The 25,419-nt window shown below is 45.1% G+C and overlaps 1 protein-coding gene and 1 long non-coding RNA gene across 4 annotated transcripts; one reads left to right on the top strand and one right to left on the bottom strand.

The window, feature by feature from the left end:
- Positions 1 to 1,699: 1,699 nt before the first annotated feature.
- Positions 1,700 to 4,248, bottom strand: LOC142817877 (uncharacterized). Its single transcript, XR_012895401.1, has 2 exons — positions 4,207 to 4,248; positions 1,700 to 3,553 (listed from the first exon to the last, which is right to left on the bottom strand). It is a non-coding gene; the product is annotated as an uncharacterized LOC142817877 (long non-coding RNA).
- Positions 4,249 to 4,932: 684 nt separating this feature from the next.
- On the top strand, positions 4,933 to 23,810 carry LOC119174300 (putative phosphorylase b kinase regulatory subunit alpha). 3 transcript variants are annotated; one of them, XM_037425149.2, is made up of 3 exons: positions 4,933 to 5,114; positions 7,783 to 10,698; positions 20,017 to 23,810. In XM_037425149.2, exons 2-3 carry the CDS (start codon positions 7,798 to 7,800, stop codon positions 20,578 to 20,580), a joined length of 3,465 nt encoding a protein of 1,154 aa, XP_037281046.1. In that variant the 5' UTR covers positions 4,933 to 5,114; positions 7,783 to 7,797; the 3' UTR covers positions 20,581 to 23,810. The 3 variants fall into 3 exon arrangements, with proteins under 3 accessions (XP_037281046.1, XP_075751915.1, XP_037281047.1); XM_075895800.1 differs by lacking the exon at positions 4,933 to 5,114 and adding an exon at positions 5,160 to 5,504; XM_037425150.2 differs by lacking the exon at positions 4,933 to 5,114 and adding an exon at positions 5,592 to 5,769.
- The last annotated feature ends 1,609 nt before the right edge of the window (positions 23,811 to 25,419 follow it).

Raw genomic sequence — 25,419 nt, 5'->3', positions numbered from 1 at the left:
CACATCAGCATCTGGTGTTGCTAATACGCATGTTCCATTTGGCATCGTTGCGCAAGTGCAAACAACTGGTTATATAAACATCTGCAAATCTTCAACATATGTCTGTGCATGCAACGTTTGTACATATATTTAGCGTCATTTCATGACGTGTCGCTCTCTAAAAAATCGCACTACGGTCACCTTCCCTCCGCATGCTTCGCATACCGTCGATTCACAGGTAAGTGGGATCTACCGAATTTTTTAAGTGAGAGTGGTTTTCGGACAAAGTTTTCTAAACCACAGAGCAGTATTATTGGCGCAATGGTTGTTTGAGTTGTTCGTTTCAAAATGAAGCACTGCAGCGGCGCATGCGCGTGCTCTCACCGCAATACACTCAAGGAGGATTTCTTGGGTACACTGCGGCTGGGCGTCTGAGCCCGAGCGGTTGAGTTTTGTCACGACTCTCCACCAGGAGTTCTCTTTTTTTTTTGTTTTTGGCGCGCCACCTGGTCGCCAATTGGTCCTCTGTCAAGCTAAGTGTGAGGCCTGTAGCTTTGTACATCTACCGCTTCTCCCAACGGTTAAAGAAGGCGGCAGCAAAATGTGGTGTGCCGGTGGTATTATCTGCTCCAGAGAACCTGGCCCGTATGTGCCCAGTGGCGAATGGTTGCAAAGACAAACTTGCGTGCACCAAAAAAGCACGCGATCCAGTTCGTGCCTTGCCAGATGGGTGTCGTGGACAAGATACATAAACCGGAATTCTTAATGACAGATATCGAGAGCACTGTTCGGCAGTTGACGCATAGGCAGCGGGGGGGGACATTTGGCGGATCATTGTGTCATGTGTGGTTGTGCTCCAGAAACTACCACTAAACATGTGCTTAGAAAGGCAAAAAATGGCAGTATATCTACGGAGTAAATGATGGAGAGTGGGGCGAAGCATCCGTCCGTCCATTCGTTCTTGCTTCCGTCCGTCCATGCATCCGTCTGTGTGACCGTCCGTGCGTCCATTCGCTCCTCTATGCGTGCGTCTATTCGTGCGTCCGCATGTCCATCTGTGCATCCGCCCCTGCGTTCGTCCATGCGCCCATCCGTCCGTGCAGCCATCCGTGCGTCCGTTGGTGCATCTGTGTGTGTGTCCGTTCGTCCGTCTAGTCAACACTCCAAGTACCACCATCTCACATCTTTTCATCATGTATTCCGCATATAGAAGCACCGCCATCCAGCGGACATTCCAAGGACTAAACGAGAGGTGGCACACGCACACTTTCTTACGGCTTGCACTTCGTGTCTACTTCCCACCTTTAACCACCTCGAGTTCATGGTATATACTAGTTCACTGTGTTTATGGCACTGCGGCCCAACGCTTGCTAAACCTTTCTAAAACCAAGGAGGTTACGCCCAGCGAGTATAACGTAGCAACCCTTTCTTGTCAGATAGTGCTCAATGTACATGCCAATGGCTGTTAATGGGGAATGAGAGAGAGGAGAATTCAGCTTTTAGTTAACGCGCACGCAACGAATTTTTTATTGCTCAACAACGCACAGGAGAAATCTTCCACCGGCACCACCTCACAAGTCAAAAAGTTAGACCGGTTACACACTATCCCTTTCCTGCCCGACAAAAAGATAAAAGACTAATGGGTAACTTTCTCGAATAATATTACTTAATGCTATATACTAATAGCGTTTTGAAAAGTAAGAACACAAAAATCGGCACATTTGACATAGAACACATACCCGCACATATGTGTGGGCTGGGCGTTTATTCATGTGAACCGCGCAGTTAAGAATGCATCTAAAACTGCTGGACTTAGAGCAGAAAGTACGTTGTTAGTGCCGTCTGTGGAACATTTTAAAACCGTTTTTGTCACTTGAAAGGCACAAGTAGACGTTGCAACGCGTCCGAGTGCGCAAAGTGCACCCTGCAAGCCTGCAGCAACGTGCAGAGGACAAGCTGTCCACTGATGGCCAGTGGTAATACGAGTCCAAACGTTTGTCCACGCCGGGAATCTTCGCAGCTCCAGGGGATCTCTCTGTAGAATGATTTGGCTGCACATTTTCGTTGTTGCTTTCGAGTCTCTTGCGTTTGTGTGACGCGCAAAGCGCCTCAGTGACAGCAAGACGAAAGTCCAAGAAGCTCATTGTGTTGCGTCTGAGCACCGCATCTTTTCGACAGGCGTCCCTGTATTCAAGCAAGCAGTTGGCAATTGCAAGATCCACTATGTGCAAACTGACCTTCAAGGTCCACTTTTTAGTTTTCACTGCCACTCTGTAATATTCAATTAGTTGATCACAGGTATCAACACCTCCCATGCTCGCATTGTAGCGCCTGACCACTTCCGGTGGGGGCACATCGATGCACTTCTCCTTTTTGGACCACCGCTTCACAGGTTCGGCATTTGTGGCCCTGGCACAAGTAGAAGCCAGTAGCACCATCCTGCTGTCTTTCCACTTCACAATAGCTACTTTCTCATCGTTTCGAGTGAGTTCGTCAAGATCACCTTGCTTCATTTCTGAGTCGCTTCTGAAGCGGACACTACGGATTCGGTTCGCCATGATAGTACCCGTACCATCAATGCCTTTCTTCAGCAGTTTGTCCAGAAGAGGCATGGTGGTAAAGTACCAGTCAAAAAATATCGAGGATTTCTCTGGCAATGTGCGTACTAGTCACAGCACAGCGTTTGGACCCAAGCCAAGTGACGTTTCAGCAAAGGGCGTGGACTTTCCTTGACAGATCTCGAAGTCCATTACTAAACCCTCAGATGTGGTTACAACAAAATTTTTGAGCCCGAGTGGTCTGGACTTTTTTTTCACGTATTGGCGGAGAGGACACCTACCAGTAAATGGTATCATTTGCTCATCAACTGAGTAGCAACGGGGAGCTCTCTCAAGTTGCGTGCATTGGTTCCTAACCGCATCAATTATTGACTGAACTTTCCAAAGCCTGTTCACATCGTCTGCTTCTCGCGGTTTTTTCGTGTCAACAAAGTGCAGACTTGACCGTAACTTCTTGAATTCTTCACGTGTCATTACGCTGCTGATGAGATCAAAATGATACCCTCTTTTCCAATACATGTGTAATTGCGGAAATCGAATGCAGCCCATGACTAAATGCATACCGAACAGCTGCTTTACCTTTTGCGCGGTCGCTTGCAGAGCTTTTCCATGCTTTGACACGTGGTACATATTGGTCTTTTCAGCGGCATTTTCAAAAAACTGCTCGCTAAAATACTCTGAAAAGTAGCTCAATGGACTTTTGACATCTACCAAAACATCGGCCCTTTCAATGGCTCCAGGCGGGTCAGGCTTTTTGGGGAAGGGCTTTTTCATCCAAAAGGTGCGACCTCTAATGTTGCTGGCAGGGGTTGTTGACTGGTCACCTGAGGCAGAAGGTGCGGGAACAGAGCGATCAATATCTTCATCATTGTCACTGTTGCTTTCACCGCCGGGTTGATTTGGTTCACGATTTTGAATTTCTGCTAGCTCGTCGTCGTCACTGAATTCGATGTCGGAGGAATCCAGGAGCTGCAAAATTTCTTCCATATCATTTTAGTCCTCGGGATGGAAAATTCCTGCAGGTGAAAACAGTGCAAAATTTATGCATTACAACAACCCAAAGTTCGTTGCCGAGGTTAAATGACAGCTATGGCGTTGAAATATTGCACCAGAAACCTGACCAAAACAATTCTGTTCCTCACTGTGATTCATGAAAGGTAATAAACGAATCACATGTGACAACTGTACACCTATGCGACGCTAAATGTAGTTCCTCACTGTTTCAGATACAGCTGTACAGCTGTTGTTTCATGCAATCACGGAATCCATAATTTGTCCACTAATTGTACTCATAATTCACGCAACGTCACATTGTGACGCTAACTTGACGCATGAGTAAACTGTAAAACACGAATAGGGGACCCACCAATACGATTCGCAAAAACTTTGCGGAATATAAAGATATACCGCGCTGTCACAACAGCGCACGAGTTCGCCAACTTGCACTGTGCCGCGACGCATTTCACGACAACAAACGCCCAGCCCGCACAAACGTGCGTGTGGCTTTTTGGCGCGTGACCACAAAACGCCCGCAATCAGAACGAGTAAATTGTTTAGTGCTACATGTTTCCCGACGTCTTAAAATTGCTATGCTATAAAAGATTTTCGGAAAAAATACGAATATTGTGAGCGCGGTTCCTCACAATATCAAGAAAAAACGCTGACTTACGTTTCAGAGGGAGTCGGCGTGGACGCACATGGTGAGGCGCCATGTTTATTTGAGAAATTCCTCGCCCTCTGGTGGTCAAATTGATGAACTACTGAAAATGAGATATTCTCCGGGACATTGACATTGCTGACAGCGGTCTCTGAAACCGAAACTGAAATAGGTACCGTTCAGTGACTGCTTTCGCTTACCCACACGTTTGTGCGGGCTGGGTCGTAATGGGCTATGACTATGACTACGAGGGACGAACGGGTGCCGCTGTAAGGAGCTTCGCCCCTAAAATCAGGCAACGCGAGAAATCATAGAAGAGTTTGCTGACAGCAAGAATGAAAGAAAATGTGGCAGTGTTGCGTTGGTCGCTTTGTCCAATGAAGAGCGTGAGTATCAGAGCATATCTTGCGCATTTAAGGTGGTAACGCGTGAAGCTGCAGATATAAGAGAGCACCTCGGAGTGTGATGGTGCGCAAGTGCTCGTGTTCCTCGGTTTTTGGCCTTAGCTGTTGTCTTTCAGTGAAAAACGAGTTGGCGCCTACCGCCCGTCCTGTGAATTTGTGTCTGCGTCTGGTTTTTGCACTACGAAAGTGACTACAAATCACTTAAACTAACTAATCCGCATTACAGCCTCGGCTGATCCGAAAACCGTGCCGAAAACTACCGAAACCGAAAACCACTCATTCGGTCAAATCAGTACGGCAGAAAGCCTAGCCTAGCCCGGCCATTCAAGTCAGCTGGTCGAGCCGATCCGCTCGTCGCTTTGTCTCTCCGCGCGTGTCATGGTAGTGATTTGGGCGGACATGACTATGGAGCTTGCCGTGTTTGCTTACAGCACGTCCTGCACGATACGTGACAGCTCCTCGAACTGCAGTTTATGTCAAGCGTACAACTTGCCCCATGATTACAAGTAGTCAAAGGTAAGCTGGCTTCACGCTGAGAGGTGTGTACTTTCGCTCAACTACAGGCTTTGAATGCCGCTCACTGTTCAAACATATCGTGGTTAAGTGCCGTGGAAATAGCTGCGTAGATACAAGCCTCATTATAGACGTTTCAATGTACTTGAGGCCGTCGCCAGAAAGTGCGTTTATTCGTGCGCTGCATATCGAGCTGCTGCCGAGACTATGCGTCGCCAGTCCTCTCCTGATTGAGCAATCATAGAGACGGTTTCCGCAGATAGCTGAGCATGAAGGGTTCGTTGACATGCGCTTTGTGCCTGTCAAGTTGGGCTACCGAAATCCTGATTTTCACCCCAGCATTATTTTTGTTACCGGTTGCTTTGTTGAACTGTCCGTTGGAAATGCCCGCATGTAGGCGCACTTCATGCTGTTTTTACGCGCATGCGACCACTCGATAAGGCATCAAGGTTCACACCGCGACCGCTTCTTTCCCGCCAGAATTCTTCTCGTTTATTACCTAATACCATCTAAACGGAAGTCGGATGACTCTATCACGTGGTGTTTTCTAGTTTCACAAGCTTGTTTCCTGAATATTTGTACGGATACTGCAGCATGTTTGTTTCTGTTCATTTATGTGGCGTTGTAGAAGTGAATGTCACTTTGCCGTTGGCAGTGGGTATGTCTAAACACCTTTTATGCACTCTGGTAGTTAGTGTAGATAAGATATGCGCATCGGTACGTCGGAACAACCCGAGCATGCTCCGGGAAAAAATGCAACTGTAATAAAATGTATGCTGTGTCTAAAGGCACGTTGTACGTACCCGAATCGGAGAGTCTAAAGATACGTTGGAGGTACCCGTAACCGGGAGTCTCAAGATACGCCGGGCGTCGCGCTTTCTCGTGAGCCAGCCCGTCCGTCGTTTGCTCGCACGATTGACCGCGTGGACCCGCGGAAGCACGGAGCAGGGAGTCTAAGTACTTATCGGACATTGCACTTTCAAGACTGCTTAAGCTTTATTATGTATAGCTATTCAGTTGATTAGAAAAATAGAAAGCGAGCTCCTGCGCGGTGGTTAGTTTGAGAGACGGTCGCTGTTGCGGTCTCAAAGAGCATCCAATGAGGTGCGACACCTTGGCACCCAGAATGGCTTTCATGCAAACTCGGCTGGCTACATGGTCACACAAAACACACGAGTACCGCTTACGCAATTTCTTGCACTGAGGCTTTAAGTGCTGCTATGACCCCCTCCCCCCCCCCCCCCCCCCCCAAAAATGCACTGCCCACACAGCGTAAAATGAAAGATCGGTTATTTGTAACATATAGCGCAAATACTGAGAAATGTGTACTAGTGTTTTCTTTGAACATTTTGACCTGAGTTGGCGTGTCAACTTTGTCTTAGCATCTCACTAACTAGAAACGATGTTGACTCATGTATTAACGCAGGGTAGAAGAGTTTAAAGAAACTGGGCCCTACATAGCTTCTAATCGATAAAGATGAAGTGTATTGTCGTATGTGGGTACCATAGACCTAGAATACGAAGTTTAAGAAAATTTCATCAAGCGAATGTCTAGAAAATACCAAAAATACGTTTTGAAATTTCCGATGGCTTGTGCAGAAGTTTTGGTGTGAAATTTAGAAATGAGACTTCAGCCTTGATTTTGTCCTCTAATAACATACTTATGGTAGTGAAACATATGGCATTCAAGTTCTCAGAGTGCAGTTTGGCAATCTAAACTAAGTCATTGTTTCTTCTTAGTGTCCTTTTAATGTTAAGCACAGCATCCCCATTAAAAGTTCAATACAGGTGCAGTGAGGACAGAAGATGCTAGTCTTGCATGCGTTCCTAGGGCTTTAAAAAGAAATAAGGGAATAAACTTGAGAAGATGAAAAAAATCGCAGCATGTTCACGAAGTAAATGATGATGAGTGGGGCGAAGCGTCCGTCTGCACTTCCGCCCATGGGTGGACCGTCCGTCCATGCGTCAAACAGACAGACAAATGACGGATGGGCGCGGCTGGCGGATGATTCAAGGTTTGCCGATAAAACCCTCCGAAGCTTTGCCCCACTCATTATCATTCACTTCGTGGCTATGCTGTGGGGTGGTTAATACATACATGCATACATACAAGTGACAATTGACTTACGCCTTAAGGAGCTTCGCCCCTGAATGAAAAGAGATAGCAAACTGGTTTATTCATTTTTTACTTATGATCCTTTTTCTTTTTCTCTTCTATAAATGCATGAAAGAAATATATTTCAGTGGTCAGCTCTGTGCTGGCATGGATGTAAGTGTTGCTGTTATGGCCTGTTTCTATATTTCATGCCTGTGAATTTACTGTGGGGAATCAGAGAAAAGGAAGGCCGGGAGGTTAACCAGATATTTGCATCTAGTTTGCTACCCAGCACTGGCGATGGAGAATAGGGGCAAGAAAGAGAGTGTAGAGAGAGAGGGGGGAAAAGAGGAGAAAAAAATGCACATGCATTCGGAAGATTTTTTGAACAGTTGTAGCCAGAATGCCGTTCCTGTGTGCGTTTTTACTGTGGAGAGTACATAAATCAGCAGAAGTGCTAGCGACTCAGCATGCAGGCCTATTGGTATAAGCTATATCTATAGAAAGCACAAGCGGCTACTTCATAACTAGGTGTAAAATAGCATTCTAGATCGCCAACTTGCTTTATATTTCCAGGCCTGAACTATAAACATGAGGAGCAGGAGCAACTCTGGCGTCCGCCTGGACTATTACCATCGCCTGCTGTACCGCACCATCCTGAACTATCAGGATCCCGTCACTGGGCTGATTCCGTCGCAGAAATACGAGAACCATGCATGGGTGCGTGACAACGTCTACTGCGTGGTCTCAGTTTGGGGGCTGTCCATGGCCTACAAGAAGAATGCGGAGCTCGACGAAGATCGTGCCAAGGGGTATGAGCTGGAGCAAAGCTGCGTCAAGCTTATGCGCGGTCTGCTCATGGCCATGATGAAGCAGAAAGACAAGGTTGAACGCTTCAAGGAGAGCCAAAGCCCCGCAGACAGCCTTCATGCCAAGTACAGCTCTGTGACAGGTAGCACCTGTGTCAGCGATGGAGAGTGGGGTCACTTACAGTTAGATGCTACATCTGTGTACCTTCTGGTGCTGGCGCAAATGACAGCATCTGGACTCCAGATTGTGTTCAGCCTCGACGAGGTGGCATTTGTACAGAACTTGGTGTTTTACATAGAGAACGCTTATTGCATTCCGGACTATGGCATATGGGAACGGGGTGATAAGACAAACCACGGACTTCCAGAGCTCAATGCCAGCTCGGTGGGGGCTGCCAAGGCTGCCTTGGAGGCCTTGAATGAACTAGACTTGTTCGGCGGAAGAGGGGGACCACCTTCGGTCATCCACGTGCTTCCAGATGAGGCCCAGAAGTGCGACGCAGTTCTTAACTCAATGTTGCCACGAGAGTCAAGTTCTAAAGAAGTGGGTGCAGCGTTGCTAACTGTGATTGGTTTTCCAGCATTTTCCATCACTGACCCAGAACTAATTGAGACGACACGCCTGGCTATTATCGAAAAATTGCAGGGCCACTATGGCTGCAAGAGGTTTCTTCGGGATGGCTACAAGACTGCGAGAGAAGATTCTCGGAGGTTGCACTACGAACCCTGGGAACTGAAAGCATTTGACAACATCGAGTGCGAATGGCCTCTTTTTTTCTGCTACATGATCATAGATGCCTGCTTTCGGGGTGATAGTGGTATGGTGGATGAGTATGCTGGAAAGTTGGAACAGCTTATGATAAGGACCGAGGAAGGTCTCAGGCACATACCCGAGATGTACGGTGTACCAGCAGACAAAGTGCATCTAGAGTCTGAGACTCCCCACAGCCAGGCCAGGGTGCCAGTTGGGCAGGTCCCATACATGTGGTCTCAGTCTCTGTTCATACTGGGTCGTCTTTTGCAGGAAAGGTTTCTTGCACCTGGTGAATTGGACCCATTGAATCGTCGCCTGTGCTCCTTGAAACGGCCAGAAGTGGTAGTTCAGGTCGTTTTGCTGGCCGAAGATCCTAGCCTTCAAGAAAAGCTCTCAGCTATCTGTGAAGACATTCAAACTGTGAGTGAAGTGTGCCCTTTTGAAGTGCAGCCTGCTCGTGTGTTGGGGGAACTTTATTCTTATCTAGGCCGAAACCAAAAGCTTGGTCTCAAGGGTCGTCCAACCAAAGATGTGGGCCTGCTGGCCACTAGCAAGGTCTACTTGCTCCAGGATCGACTGTTTGTCTTCTCACCGCAGAACTTAGACAGTGAGGAATTCCACTTAGTAAATGATGTGGACCTTTTTGCAGACACCATTTGTTCAAACATTTCTGTGCTGCGATCGCACTGGAACATCCTTGGACGACCAACGATGGTTGTGACACTTCAGCAAAGACAGCTGGTGAATGGAAAGGTCCCACTTAGCCTGCGCCAGACAATAAAAAAATTGTCTAGCGGCTACCTAAATGGCACGAGAGTCTGTTTAGGCAAGCTCGGTGATTTTATCAGCACCTCCTGCATTGCTAGTCTTGACTTCTTGAGGGACTATGAAAATGGCAATCCTGACAGCTTGCCAACAGAAGTGCGAGACTACCTTGACCGTGAAATGCGGCGCACTTGGCTCAATCGTCCCGGGGCCATCATGCACGATCCTTTGCGAATGGGCATTCCAAGTGCTCGATCCCGAAAATCTGGAATCGCAGGTCTTCTGAAGCGCTCGCGCTCAATCACCAGTCGAGATGGTTTCGACCCGGAGTTCAACACGTTCATGCCATCATACCCCACCACAACTTCCATCACACCTCACCGTACGTCTCTCGAAGAGCAAGTTCCACTCCGAGCAATGTCAGAGTTGCATCTCGACCACGTTGCAGAGTGGGAGTTGCTGACAACCCTACGCGAGACTGATTCGCTCGAGGAGCAAGGGGACATTCTCCACTATCTCTCTGTTCACAAGGGCCTCAACTGGGACACAGGACTTGGCCAGCCTCACTCGGTAGTGACAGTCAAGGACCTCTTTCAGGACTTCTACGAACGGACCTGCCGGGAACACAAGTGGGGGCTGGTACGACACTTTGCGAGCTGCCTCGGAAAGCGAGTCGAAGATCTGGCCAAGTCTGTGACCGATCTGCTGGTGCGCCAGAAGCAGGTTACGGTCGGCATGCCTCCGCACCACGAGGAGGTCATCAATCGGCCGTTGTCAACCAAGGAGCTGCGAATCATCATCGCGCGTGCCCACAGGAACGACCAAAGCACGGCCATGCTAACGCAGGAGCTGCTTGCCTATTTGGCCATGTTCATACGCACCGACCCGCACCTGTTCACCGAGATGCTGAGCCTGCGCGTTGGCCTCATCATTCAGGTCATGGCTGCAGAGCTGGCACGTGCCTCAAAGTGCTCGGCACACGACACGGCCGACCTGCTCCTCAACCTCAGCCCCTTTGAGATGAAGTCACTTCTGCAGAATATCCTGAGTGGCCGAGAGCTGGCTGCTGTGAAGAGCATAACGGCAGTGAGTCCAGGAAGCTTCGCCGCCAAGTGCAGTGTTGTAGATACCTTTGTTCATGGAGACGATGAAGACGATTCACAGGTAACAATAAACACCACTATCATGTTAAACATTGTTTCTCTGTTGTAAGTTCAGAAGTGCACTTGAGAGAAGAGCCTACATTACTGTAATATAGGAGAAAGCAGCACAAACAACAGGAGAAAAATTGAGAGTAGCAAAACACAGGGCTAACAGCTGCTTTTGTTGTACGCTTGTTCAGCAGGTAGCATAGCTGTGCTTTAAGAATACGAATGCTGTATTGAGATATTTGCGAGTTGATGCTCGTCACTATATTATGCAGGTTAATAACAAGACTGTTCAGCATTTATCATTCTAAAATCTTATTATGAATATGAGATGATTATGACAGACACACTATGATTGAGAAATTTGATCGTCTAGTGTTCCTTGAGGTGCAACTAAATCTAAATATAAGGGCTTCAGGTTTTCCCCCTTCGTAGGTAATGTGGTGGCTGCGGCCGAAATCCAATCACGCAACCTTAGTCAGCATTCAAGCCCCATAACCACTGTAGTACCAATGTGGTGGTTTATGCAGGGTTGAGATGCTTTTCACTAGAGCTGTGCAAACAACAAAATTTTGAGTGAGAGGCAAACTCAAGTTTCGGAAGTGTGAGTGCGGATGGAATCAAACATTTTCTAAATATTTCTAGAATATCTTTGTAATACTTCTATGCAGAACTGCAGAAAAAGGTTGGGTGGAGAGGATTCTTAAAAATATTCTTATGAGGTAGTAACATGAAAGTGTTTTTTTTTTTGGCTAAGTTGACCAAGTGCTGGTGGTGTGGTGTTTGACAGTTGCCTTGAAGGTTTTGCGCAAGCAATGTGACCAAGATGAAAAATGCACGGACGGGAAATTGTTGTCTGACGGTTGCTGGATAAAAAACATTCTTGGCCGCTGGATAAAAAACAACCTTGTTTTTTATCCAGCGGCCGTGGTTGTCTTATCAAGAATGAGGTTGTGGAGAGGCCGAATTGTATTTATGTACCTGACCGAGTGCGACTAAGTGTAGTAGACAATACTTTACACATGAAAGGCATATAGATGCTATTTCCTCAGCCTCTCCTCTTTCACCTTCTGTTGAAGGCCGACCGGTGTGGCGGACAATAGTGCTAAAAATCTTGGGCGTTTGATTTTTCAGACTTCCTGCCCGAATTTCACGTCCAAAACAACATTAATTTACCCCCACTTCTGCCAGATGTATCATCTCCATGTTGTAACCAGCATTTTCTCGGGTCGATAATTCTTTAAAACTGTAGCAGAGCCTGAAAAACAGCTTTGCCGCATTACATATGTGTTGTCGGGTGAAGCATAACAAAAATTTGAAAGGGCCACTGTAAATCGAACGTAGAGTGTACTTGTCATCGGGAAGTTTCAATAGTTCAAATAGTGAAAATTCCAGTGTGAATCGAATGGAATAGCATAAGTTATTTAAAAAATATTCACTCATTCGTACAGCTCTTGTTTACATCTTAATGGGCCCCTTACCAGGCGACGACAAATTTTTCTTTCACACTGGAAGATGTTGCGCAACAAATAGACAGAAATATGCCACAAGAATTTTTCTACTCACACCACTAGAAGTTCAAAAAATTGATGTTTTGCAGGGGTGCAAAACCATGATGCTCAGAGGCAAGCTTGAAACCCTTGTCGCTCGTTTCGTGAAGCCTTTGCATACAGATCCCTTCCCAGCCCTCGTTGACACTCGAGCGTGAGGATCACGTGACACATATGCATAAACATGTCATGCGCACACAAGGTCACGAGCACAGGACGTGCCCGAACCAGCCCAAGCCCCCGAGATGCAAGTAGTGTTGTGATGTCGTTCTTTGCCCTTCATCTCTGCAAGCTATGTTGATTGCACTCTCACCGATCACGATGGTTTTCAACCTATTACTGAACATGGAAGCTGTGCTAATTGTACGAACATGAGACTAGCGGTATACCGCATGATCATATAGTCAGATGTGGGAGCATGAATGAGTCTAATGAGCGCTGGAACACACTAGAAGATTAGTTTTGTTTCAAGGGGTGGCGTCTGCACAATGCACAAAGTGCGAGAACGCAAACACATGTGAAACAGAGGTAGAATAGCCTCGCATCTCACTGAGATTCATAGAAAAATTTATAAAAAGCATACTATTTCTATTTGTGTACCTTATTATTGCTCTCAAGTTTTATTTATCTGCTCAAGCAGCAAATTACAAATCATGTCAAATAATTATTGCAGTGTCACGTGCTTCAGTTAGCGACGTCGGAGCACGGTCGTATATGTATAGAAACGACGTCGCAGCACTACCATCTACGTACGTCATTGCCTCATTCTCTGAGCACGATCCCACGAGAAGGGCAGGCAGTGTTCAACTTGAAATTGACCCATTTCTGCAGAGTGTAGCATTGTGAATTTTGGCAGACGTGATCGTGAATGCTCAGTGTCCACATTTCACTCGTCAGCTCAAAATTGTCAAACCTTGTGAGGGACCCTTTGAAGCTGGGGTCTCAAACACGCAGCCCACCGGTCTCTCGCTAGCGTTCTATGGCCTGTACATAACTCTCTTCGTCCCACATTTTTTAAAATAAGTATGGTCATGAGCTATACAAGCATGACTGGGGATCAGAATTTTTCACGTGGCCCCTTGTGAGTCACGATACGTTGATACACAACCATTAAACTAAGCTCAAAATCTGCGTCCAGATCATAGTCATTTGAGAGATCAGTACCAAGATGTTGGAATTCTGGCGCCAATCTTCTTGAGAAGTGACCCATATGAGAGAGATGGCAAAGGCCTTTGAAATGGCAACATGAGCTTATGTCTGTACAGGTTTCTTGCTTGAAAAAAACCGACTCCTCGCTTTAGACAACCGTTCACTGGCCACGCCATATATATATAGGTTCTGTATCTTGACCTCCAAGGTAGGGCCGGTGGGAGATTTCTCCTGTGTGTGGTTAAACAATAAAAATCAGCAGCATGCACATTAACTGAAAGCGGACTGTTGGTCTGTGTGTTCGACCCAAGTCTTCTTTCATTGCCCATTAGCAGCGATTGGCATGTTTCAGTTGGAAACACTGGTCCATCACTGCATGCTTTGCACCTTCCCAGGTTTCTCTCATGCGCAACGCTGCGATGAGTGCCAGCGTCAACACTGCCGCCAGTATAAGCGTTAGCGCTGGCTCTTTCGCATCTACACATGGTCCCCTATAGTGGGAGATGGCGTAATTTTCACTGTCCTGGCCTTTGCAGGAGTTGACTTTAGTCACTTCAGACTGCCAGCTGAGGTGAGTTTGATACCCCAGCTTTAAAGGGGTCCTGCGACATCTTTGCGACAGCCTTATTTAGCACCGAAACAGCTGTAGCAACGATTTCTGACACGAATGCAACAATAATGATGGAAATCAGTGCATCAAAAGTGAAGTTACGGCTCCTCAAAATTCAAAACTCGAGCAGACGACGAGAAACGTTGTCTTTCCCTTTTCACTTGCCTGCTGATGTCAAAGACCACTTCGAATCGCAGTGCAAGTCTCGTAAATACATACAGGAAATGTCACCTCGTGGTGGCTGTCACACAATACCTCGCTGCTGCTCTTTTTGATGGCATCGTTAGCATGGTTACTAGCATATGGAGTAGCAGGTGCTCCTATGGTCACACAATGTGAAATAAATACATACGCTTTGAGTGGCGTCACTTCTCGGCTTGCATGTAAGATGTTCTATCGCAACGTTGCCGTAAAAACGCGGCATGTGTTTCCCCCTTTTAACCTTTAGTTGCTGGCGTACCATATTCTCATACGCAGATTAAGTGTCGTGAAACTACATCATATTTTGAAACACTAAGGATTTCTTTCTAAGCAAGTATTAAAATGGTTTTTGCTTTTTTAGCATTTACTCATATAGCCTCTACCACCATATGAATATTCCACGCTACTTGTCGCATTAAGCCAATCAAAAGCAAACGGTCTTTGTTGTCGCGTCGCGTGACATAACGTCACTTCCCATAACAAAAATAACCGATGTGTGTCGCTGTAGTCCGAAATCAAGGTAGTTTGTTCTGTGAACTGATATTATAACCGCTTCGATTTTGGCGTTGCCATTGCCACTTGTGTAAGGATATCGGCGCATTCCACAGCATGATAAGCACCAAAGAAAAGTACATGTTCAAATTTTGTCGTAGGGCCCCTTTAAAAGGTCACTAAACTTAAACAATAAATAAATTTAGACCAAAATTAAATAATTTTTGGCAGCAGTGGTTGCGGCTGTGTACAAGCATTGACCCTTGTGTTCGCTCCGTCCAGGTGGTGAATCTTATCTGCACGGCTCACTGGACAGCACTGCTTAGCTGCTGCTGCTGTATCCTCGGCACGTGCAACTACGTCACTGAACTTCAGCCGCTACGTTCGCCATCTACCGGACAAGGAGCCCTAAATAGACCATCGTTCGCCATTGCTCGTCATTTTGGCAGCAGTGGTTGCGGCTGTGTACAAGCATTGACCCTTGTGTTCGCTCCGTCCAGGTGGTGAATCTTATCTGCACGGCTCACTGGACAGCACTGCTTAGCTGCTGCTGCTGCTGTATCCTTGGCACGTGCAACTACGTCACTGAACTTCAGCCGCGATGTTCGCCATCTACCGGACAAGGAGGTTTACAAATAGACCATCGTTTGCCATTGCTCGTCATTTTGGCAGTAGTGGTTGCGGCTGTGTACAAGCATTGACCCTTGTGTTCGCTCCGTCCAGGTTCATTGCTTCTCGGTGCACTCCTTTCTGTTTTACGTTTTTTCTCGTTTCCACTGTTACCTTTAATATAGTTTAATATAGTTTATTTTCTTTATTTATTTTGTGTCTTGTGTTTCGTATTTTGAGTTTACTTATCTTTATTACTTATCTTGAGAATGCCGACTTGCGCGGAACTAGCAAAGGAATTACAGGCTCTTCGTCAGGAGGTCGCAGAGAGAAAAACAAGTCTTGTGATGTTCAATGACCTCTATGAACGTGTAAAGAATGACAATGAGGCACTAACTAAAGAAAACAAGGTCCTGAGGGATGAGTATGAGAAGCTCAGTAAACAAATGTGTGATCTCGAACAATACTCGCGACTTAATAATGTTGAACTGAAGGGAATCCCTGAGACAAAGGGTGAAGACTGCTTGGCAGTCGTCCAGGTTATCGGTGAGAAAATTGGTTGTCCAATTTCCGATACAGACATAGACACCGCGCACCGGGTGCCCGCAAAGAATGGAAGCAACATTATTGCGCGATTCTGTTCGAGCAACAAGAAGGCTGAATTCGCTAAGAAGGCAAGAAAGGCCACAGATATAGGGTTTTCTCAGAGCACAGGCCCTAAACTTGTGTATGTAAATGACCATCTCACACCAGAGCGAAAGCGCCTTTTTGCACAGGCACTTGCGCTTAAGAAAGCCAACCAGTGGAAGCATCTCTGGACTGACAATTGTACAATCAAAGCCAGAAAGGCGGATGACATTCGCGTGTTTCGAATTGCATGCGCAGAAGATCTCCGAGTATTCTCTTAGATATCCTATCAGTCCCCATTTTAAACCACCTTTTATGAACAAGGCTGCGTTCACGTGCCAGCAAACATCAGAATTGCTACTCGAGAAGTCACCAGCCCTATCACTACTTCACTTAAACATTCGCAGTCTTAGAAAGCACCGGGATGATCTTGTTACGTTGATTTCCTTGCTTAAACATTCATTCTCTATCATATGTTTATCTGAAACTTGATTGTCTGGTAATGAGGGTAACTTGTACGGATTGCCAGGCAATTATTCTGAATACTGTAATTGGGAGCTCTGTCATGGTGGCGGTAGTGCCATACTTGTCAACTCATCCTTAACCTACACACGCCGTAAAGACATAACCTTCAACAATATTTGATGTGAATCTGTTTGGCTTGAATTCAACCATAGTGTTACACCATTTAATAGCCGCAGTACTATTATAGCTTCCATTTATCGGTCACCTTCATCATCGTATTCCGATTTTTGTAATCAGCTAAGCATCATTCTTAATAACCTAGTGAGGGAAAATAAAAACGTTGTTATGTGGTGATATTAATATAAACATTATTGATCCTGATAGTGCATCGTGCTTATAATATATGAACTGTTTATACTGCTTTGGCTTTACGTCGCATATTTTACCACCAACTAAAAACGATTTACTAGGTTCGAATACGCTAATAGATCATATCATCTCCAATATTTCCACTGAACACGTTGCAGGTGTAATAGATCATAGCATTACAGACCATAATCCCGTGTTTTTCATTCTGGGCTCCGAAAATACCAAGGCCAGTAACATCATTACGAAACGCCCATTCGATGCGGACAAGTTTGTGCATATAATTAGCACAGTAGACTGGACATCGGTGGCTAATCAAGACTGCGCAGAAAAGGCTTTTGAGTCTTTCTCAGAAGTAATAGCTTCAGGTATAGAAGCATGCGTCACTTTCACTACTGTCACGAAGGGGTATCGTTCCCCTAGAAATCCATGAATAAGCAACTCGTTGTTGAAGTCCATTAATAAAAAGAATAACCTTCATAAAAAACTAAAGTCGCAGCCTTATAACCTCGCATTAAAATCCCGCTTTCACAAATACTCGGCAACAATATCTTCCTTACTTAGGCGTGCTAAGCGCAATTACTACCGGAATCTCATTGTAAAAAACACAGGCAACACGAGACGCTGCTGGCAAATCATTAAATAATTTTTGAACATGAATAACTGCTCAGAGTCCACAATAAAAATAAAGCAAGGGGACGAAATGTATACCGACCCTGTAAGAGTGGCCGCCACGCTCAGTGAGCATTTCTGCGCATCTGCGGATACGCAGCAATCACCAGGTCATTCACGTGATATACCACGGTGTACTCATTCTTTTTATCTTCATTCATCGTCTGCAGATGAAGTCCTTCAGGTCATCACATCACTAAAGACCACAAGTGCTGGTCTAGATCATATTGATCCTTTTAAAGTAAAGCTAGTTTCAAACTTAATATCACCACCTTTGGGAGCAATTATTAACAAGCTGTTTTCAGCGGGTGTGTTTCCGAGCTGCCTTAAGGCTGGTAAAATAGTTCCAGTTTTTAAGAAGGGTGATAAAACTATTGTACAGAATAATAGGCCAATCTGTATCCTGCCTTTCTTCGGTAAGGTGATTGAAAAGTTATTCCACATTAGATTAATGTGTTACCTGAAAAAATTTAATTTTATATCTCCACAACAATTCGGATTTCGTCAAGTATATTCAACTGAGCTGGCACTAATTACCTTAACGGAAGAAATTAAACAAGCTATTGATTGAGGGTTACTTCTGGGATCTGTGTTTATCGATTTGACGAAGGCTTTTGACACTATAAATCATCACGTACTACTTGCTGAACTCGAATCATTTGGTATGTCTGATCCGCCACTAAATTTTATTAAGAGCTACCTCAGTAACCGGTCTCAAATGGTTCATGTTAATGGCCATCTTTCAATTCCCAAGTTAATTAACGTTGGTGTTCCACAGGGATCAATTTTAGGCCCACTTTTATTTTTCATGTTTATTAATGACCTACCTACCATTCTTACAAGGACCAAGTGCGTACTTTTTGCTGACGACACAACCATCTTTCAGTCATCTAAATCAGTTTCTTCACTCCAGTCTGACCTCAACACAGATTTACATAACATAACTTTATGGTGCCAGGCCAATTATCTTCAGATCAATGCTACTAAAACCGTGTTTATGTTCTTCCATTCCTCGTGCATTTCACTTGACATACAACCTTCCCTTCACATTGATAATACCGTCATAAACATTTCCAGTGAAGCGCGGTTTCTTGGCGTAATCTTACATAGCGAACTGAAATTTCATAAACATGCAGCATCACTCGTTGAAGAGATTGCATTTAGTATTCACGTTATGATCAAGACACGAACTTATTTTCCGCCTCACATCATACGTACTTTGTATTTTGCTTATATTCATAGCCATATTTCGTATTGCGTATCATCTTGGGCCAATACATATTTCACGCACATCAAACGTTTTCAGTGACTTCAGAATCAAGCAGTTAGATTAATGACTTTCAGCCCATTTTACTTTTCCTGTAGCTCGTTGTTTCCTCAGCTTAACACACTCCCATTGAGACAATTATTTTGTCATAGAATGTCCATTGTCGCCTTTAGACTCATCACGCATGACATTTTTATCGCATGTATTGATCATCGTCACTTAACTAATAGTAACATCACCCAGTTTTTCCAGTGCAATAATCTTCTTTTGCTGGCCATAAGGACAAACTACGGCAAGTTCTCAGCCTTATTTACTAGCATAGCGATTTGGCATTCATTGCCTTTCGAATTGAAATCATCGCATAACATTCATATTTTCACTTCGTGCAGCAAGAAATATTATGTTCCAAGAAATAATCAACTCATCCTATTTGTGTAATTAACAGTTAATAGCTGTAATTAACAGTTAATAGCTGTAATTAACTGTTAATAGCTCTCTACATTTCTGTGCTATTTTACTACTTCAATTTGCCTTTGTATAATTGATAACATTGATAAGGAAACGTGTTGCATTTGTCACGTAGAGTTGTTCATTAATATTGTTTTTGTCTTCACTTGCTTTTGACTAATTCCATGTTATTTTTCTATAGTGAGTATTATCATTATGTTGTGTATTGATCGTATTTTTATTGTTAATCAAGCTTATTCATTATTACTCACATGTCCGTATACTATTGCTGTATTTTTGTGATTACCCCATCCATGTAGCCATAAGAGGTCCCCCTGTCAGTTTCTCTGAAACTTTGGGACCTCCTGCTGTAAAACGCTAACCATGTAACTCAACTGAACTATTCAATTAACTTGACTTGACTTGACTCGTAAGGTATCTCATGGAAGCTCTACTGCTGTTAATTTTGATATAATATGTTTGGTAAATGAATGAAAAAATTAGTCATGTTTTCAAATCTCCTCCTGCACATGAATGTTAGCACAATGCCATGCTTATATTCAACTTTCCAGCGGGCTCTCAGTGTGTACACAAGTGAACCATCACAACATAGTTATTGCATAAGCATTGAAACAGTGCTTTTGCACCTGATAAACCTAAAATTGCAAAATGGAACTAAGGAAATTAGTTTATTATTTAAGCTCATCGGGTAAAGCTTCTTCATACTTTTCATATGTCTAATTATGTGGAAAGCTTCTTCATACTTTTCCAGTTAGATTATCAATTGGAAACTGAACTACAGAATCTTTTGTGATTCCTTTGTTGCTGTGTTACGACAAATACGTTTGATTATTGAATGTGAAACTCTCGTTGACACAGGTGTCCGACCGCCAGGGCCAGTGGCTGCGCCGCCGGCGCCTTGACGGGGCCCTGAACCGCGTGCCTGTTGGCTTCTACTCCTGTGTGTGGCGCGTGCTGGAGCGCTGTCCCGGAGTCTGGGCAGGCGGCCACTGTCTTCAGCAAACGCTCACCCGAGAGATGACTCCTGGGGAGCTCAAGTTTGCACTCCGCGTCGAAGACATACTGAACAAGGTTCCCGAGCCCGAGTACAGGCAGATGCTCGTGGAAGCGCTCATGGTTCTTAACCTCGTCGTCGAGAATGAAGCCGTGACCAATTTCAGCATGCCCATCGACATAGAGACCATCGTCCGAAGGGCACACGCCCTGTTCCTCGAGGACCAGCGTGTCTGCCGAGGGAATTCGACACTGTGCTGCGCAGGCAGCGCTCCCATTGTTGCCTGTTGTCGCACGGCGGGGCTCTGTCAGCATTTCCTCGACAGCGCACCCAGTGGCTGCTATGGTACCATGACTTACCTGGTTCGTTCAGTGGCTTACACGCTCCGCGACCTCCCGCAGTCGGTCCTGGAGTGTCCACTCTCATGAAGTCTCGCTCAACGCCCACAGGAACGAGGCCTTATCTAGAGAAGGTCACACTAAGTGTTACGTTTGTGTCTGCAGGAATGTTCACCTGTCTATTTAGTGTTATGTTGTCACGTGTACACGGGGTCAACAAATCCAAAAGAATTTCTTTTCACTTCCCACTTGTAGTCTTTTCACACAGAAATCATGTATGGTGATATTGTTTGGTATTCATTTTGCACTTCTATGCATGAGTTGTCAATGTTTGTCTGTTGTTTGCACTCTGGGCTGAAATTCAGTGTTGATCACTGTAATCTGCAACTGAACCATTGCAAAAATGGGCATGTCTTGAAGCCAAAAACTTTAGATAGCTCACAGGAACGGTCCTACGATGAGTAGCCGTCATGAGTTACGAGAAGTAGCGTAACCATGGTCGCAGCTAGGGGAGTGCAAGCTCTACATTTGCTTCATCTTTGCAGCACACACTTCAGTAGTCTACTGCTGAGAACGGGACCCTTGCCACCGCTATCTTTGCTGCAGGAGTGCTATTTGTGCTGAAGACATCCGCGCCACTACACCTCTAACCTTTTTCTGTCCTATCCACTGTTCTCCCATTTCCCCCTCCTGCTGGGACTGCACCGTGTTCCCTACCGGGCTGCAAAAATTTTCCTCTAATTACCACCAGCACCACTTTAATAAACTTTTTTTCAAGTGACGTTCATCTCACTCTGGCCAAAGTAACATGATCACCCAAGCGCCTGACGGCTGGAGACACACAGCTACGCATTCGCTGCATCTTTGCAGTGTTCGCGTGATGTAAAGTGCTTATAACGAGGTGGCTTTTGTCTTGCGTTGTCTGTAGCAAATGCATGAAAGACCTTGTTAGCTTTTTGACATTGTTTCTTCCATTTTTGCTGCTCAAGCCTCTGAATACACAGCTGCCACACTCAACTTATGAAATCTTCAGAATTTGGTACATGACATATGCACCTGCAGTTGCCTCCAGAGGTATTCATTATGCCTCTATAAGCAAAGCTAGCACAGCAGTACATTAGGTTTCAAGCTTTCAAGTATAGTATAGGCAGTATGCTATGTTACTCAGGTATCCAGACTTCAGATGCTCTACGATCATCACTTGTGCATTTTCTCTTTTTTTTTTTTTTGAGACCTGTGCACGCGAGGTATCTGCATGCCTCTTTGTTGCTAATGCCTTATTTGCATATTTAATGGTAACAATGTTAATAGTACCACGATTTGAACACCATATATCAAGAAGGGGCTGGTCAGTATTAAAAAGCTATTGTAAATACAATCTCTTAGATTTGCCTCTTTCGCTTTTTAATTCACATTTATTTTCTAGAATCACTATTTGCAAACCCCTACAAGGTTCGTGTATTTTTTCCTTTATATTCAATGAGCAGAGATATTTGCAGAAGTCTTTACATTCTTACAAAAAAATTTTCATTTATCGAACAGTGCACTTCTGTTCTCTCTTCCTTGACAATGCCTGGGATAACTGAAACTTCTCTGACTATAGCCATTGCTGCACACGCTTCTGCCATCGTCCTTCAAACACTGCTCCATTTCCTGTAAGCTACCGCTGCATTTAGCACTACTCTTACATTCCTTCACGATTCATGTCGGATACACTCGGCACCATATGCTTTAGAATTTGTGTGTACTTTAGTGGATAGCTTTAGTAAAGCTAGGCAATCATGTTTTCTGCTGCTTAAAATCCATTATTATAACTTTTGTGGAGTTGCCAGACATTTACTGCACGCATGTGAGCAAGACAGGTGAAAGGCACTAGGGGTCGGGAGCGTCGCTCTTCGTAAGAACGGTTACACGATTCCCGCTGTTCGAATAGTCCAAGGAAGTGCACCTTTATGAGCACCTTTTTGTAATGCCCAAATTGGCATTTCTTGATGTGTGCGAAACTGTGAAGCATCGTCTAATTTCAATATGCAAGAGGGATTATCCTGTTCCCCAAGTGCTTTAGCGGTGGTGATGTTACGCCTGAACAGGGTGGAAGTCCGCCTGGAGCTTGTCGACTTGCCCAGGAATGTCTTTCTGAGCATGCCGGAAAATGGTTAAGCGCTACGTTTGATGCCGCCGGAAACGTTCTTATTCCTTGACAGATTGTCGCAGTGTGCTGTATGGACAGAAAAGAAGCCACTGGTGGCTTGAGAATTGTGATTCAAGAAATATATTATGGATATAGTCCCCTTGCATGTTTGATGACATTTGGGTGGAGAGAACTAGGTTATTTTGTCAATAAGAAATGAGAGCCTGGCTTCTTCTTTTTTAAGATTGCTTTCTGGTCATGGAATCAACACTCTTGTGCATGATAGAACAGATTCCACGAACGGTTCACTGATTTGACTACTTCCATGTGGCATAAGTTATCCTGTTAAGTTTTTATTTCCTTTTGTGGTAATCACTGGTTTCTGTTTGTATGTGCGTGTGTGAGTGCGTGTTTAGCATTGGCCAAACATCCCTGGCAATGTGTTAGCATGTTTGCGTATCGGCACATGTATCATTGGTAGCACAAGCATGCCTATAAACGTACATGCCCAACAAACACATTAGGGCATGGTGTTAGTGGGACCAGAGTGCCTTTGAGTTATTCCAGTGCTACACTGTACAAGCATGTTGCTAGTGTGCTCAACTAGTCTCGTTGTACTCTGTCTTTGCTGTAATTGTATGTGTGTCTGTGCTGTGAGTGAATCTTTCCGATGTGGCATTTTCTGTCAACATGACGCCTGAACTTGCAACGTTTCTGCAGTGTTTTAACAAGCGTTTGTCACTTATGTTGCGCCGCTTTGCACTTCTGCAGCTCACAAGACAAATCGTATGTTCCTAAACGTGCCCAACGGCCATGACGATCGTGTGATTTTCTACTTATGGGACCCTGTGAAAACATTGCAGCAGTGTTGCTGCAATGTCATGAAATGTATTAAAAGTGTGCATGCAAAAAACACCTCACCTTCATGTTTTAGTATTATTCCAGTCATACGCTGTCTTTTATCTTTGAGTGAATTTCAAAAATCTTCAGAAGAATGTGGAGGAAACAAGGAAATGGACAGAAAAAACTAGACTTACAATTGAAATGTTTCAAACAAAGTTCTAAAGGCTGTCCATTGTGTGCTGACTAGCAATAGCCCTTCATTTCGCCTATACAGTTTATCTAAATGTGTGATAATGAAGGTATAAACATGGCCCAGCAATAAAGCCAAAACGTTCGTGAGGCATCACTCTCTGACACTCTTCACTAAGTTTGGTGTTAAAGTGGACCATTTGAATGTCTCATGCGAGCCTCTTTTTAAGTCCGTATATCGAGCCCAACACGCCGCTTCTCTTTTCAGCAGTTCAGTCTAATCCTTGTCTTCTGCATTGTGTTTGTACTCAAGCAGTAACTTAACCAGCGATGTGCGCTTCTAGTACAGTTTGTTACTGCCCACGTGAGCCTCGAGGAACGCAGGGTCTATCACTTACTACCATGTCGCACTGCTTCATCGATATACCAAGTCCCGGATCACTCGTGGACGCCTCAGCTCACAGGTGGCTACGTCACATGCACGTGATCTAAAAATCCCGAGCTAGCCTGAGCGGTTTCGGGCCATCTGCGCACTTGATGCTGACTGCATCCGCTGTGGCGTCTGCTGTGCCTGGCTATGCCGTCTGCTCCCTCCGTAGCTGCAATACAGGCCACAACGCTGACCCATTTGCAACCTAAACAGCAGTTAGATAGTGAATTATACCTATTTCTGTTGCGATGCAACTTACTGTAAGTAAACTACTCGAGCACATCGTAGACCGGCGCGGTCATTCCACCGCTGTTTCTCCTAGCGAGCATAACGCGTGTTTGCCTGACCTTCGGGAATACGCACATGCTCGACGTGGCTCGGAACACCGATGACAAGAACTGGGTGCGCTAACAATGCGAAATCTAGAAACATGCGAGAAGCGGACAGAAAAGCAAAGAGAGAGCAAGAGCGCATCGAAAATTTCCAGTGTCTAACTTAAGATGGCTGCACAGCATGCGCACCGCGCTGTCGTCTGCCAGCGGCCTGACAAAAACTGTTCGGGCGGTCCCGGGCCACCCGCAGGCCGCCAGGCACGCGAAAAACTAACATGCGTTTGAGTGATCCCGGACCAGTGGGCGGAGCTTCCAGTTGGTCCCTGAAAAAAATTAATGCGGCACCGGCGTCCAGGGCCGTCTGGAGCCGTCCGGGATGTGTAAATCGATGAAGCTCTGTGACAACAGCGAATGTGCTTAGTTTGAAGTGAATGAACCGTGAGGTTCACTTTCATGCTCAACAGTGCCTGTTACTTTAAACAGTGAAGTCGGGAGGTAGTGTTAGCTGCACGCACATATTTTCTTTTCTTTACTCGTAGTTGTATTTGCATTGATACGCGGAGGGTCTTTTTTCGTTGCGATACATTTTTCATTCAGGTCACGGGCTCTACGAATGGTCCTCCAACTACAAAAGCTTTTGGCTTAACACTCATAGACTAAATGGGCGTCTCTATTTCGATTTGTACTGCGTTGCATGTTTCAAATTGCCGAGTTCTGTATTCAATGAGGGGTTGGATAACTAAGCATTTTGTGTTTTTTGTGTGGAACCAACAAAAGCCTGTTGAACGCATTGTAACATTTGTAACAACAGGGGTTGATGCATTGTGGGGTCGGCACTCAATGCTGACATCTATCCGTTACCCTTCATTAGTCACCGAAGTAACATTGCTTTATAGATGGTGGTTTTAGGTAACTGCCCCACTGCTGGTTTATGTAAAAATCAAATTCATTGGACTTGGCATCTCTCTCGCAAATCTGTGCAGCTAACTAGATTATTTAGCCAC

This window comes from Rhipicephalus microplus, chromosome 5 (genome assembly GCF_043290135.1).
Source record: "Rhipicephalus microplus isolate Deutch F79 chromosome 5, USDA_Rmic, whole genome shotgun sequence".
In the NCBI taxonomy this organism is placed as follows: Eukaryota; Metazoa; Arthropoda; class Arachnida; order Ixodida; family Ixodidae; genus Rhipicephalus; species Rhipicephalus microplus.
This window is presented reverse-complemented; position numbering and strand designations above follow the sequence as displayed.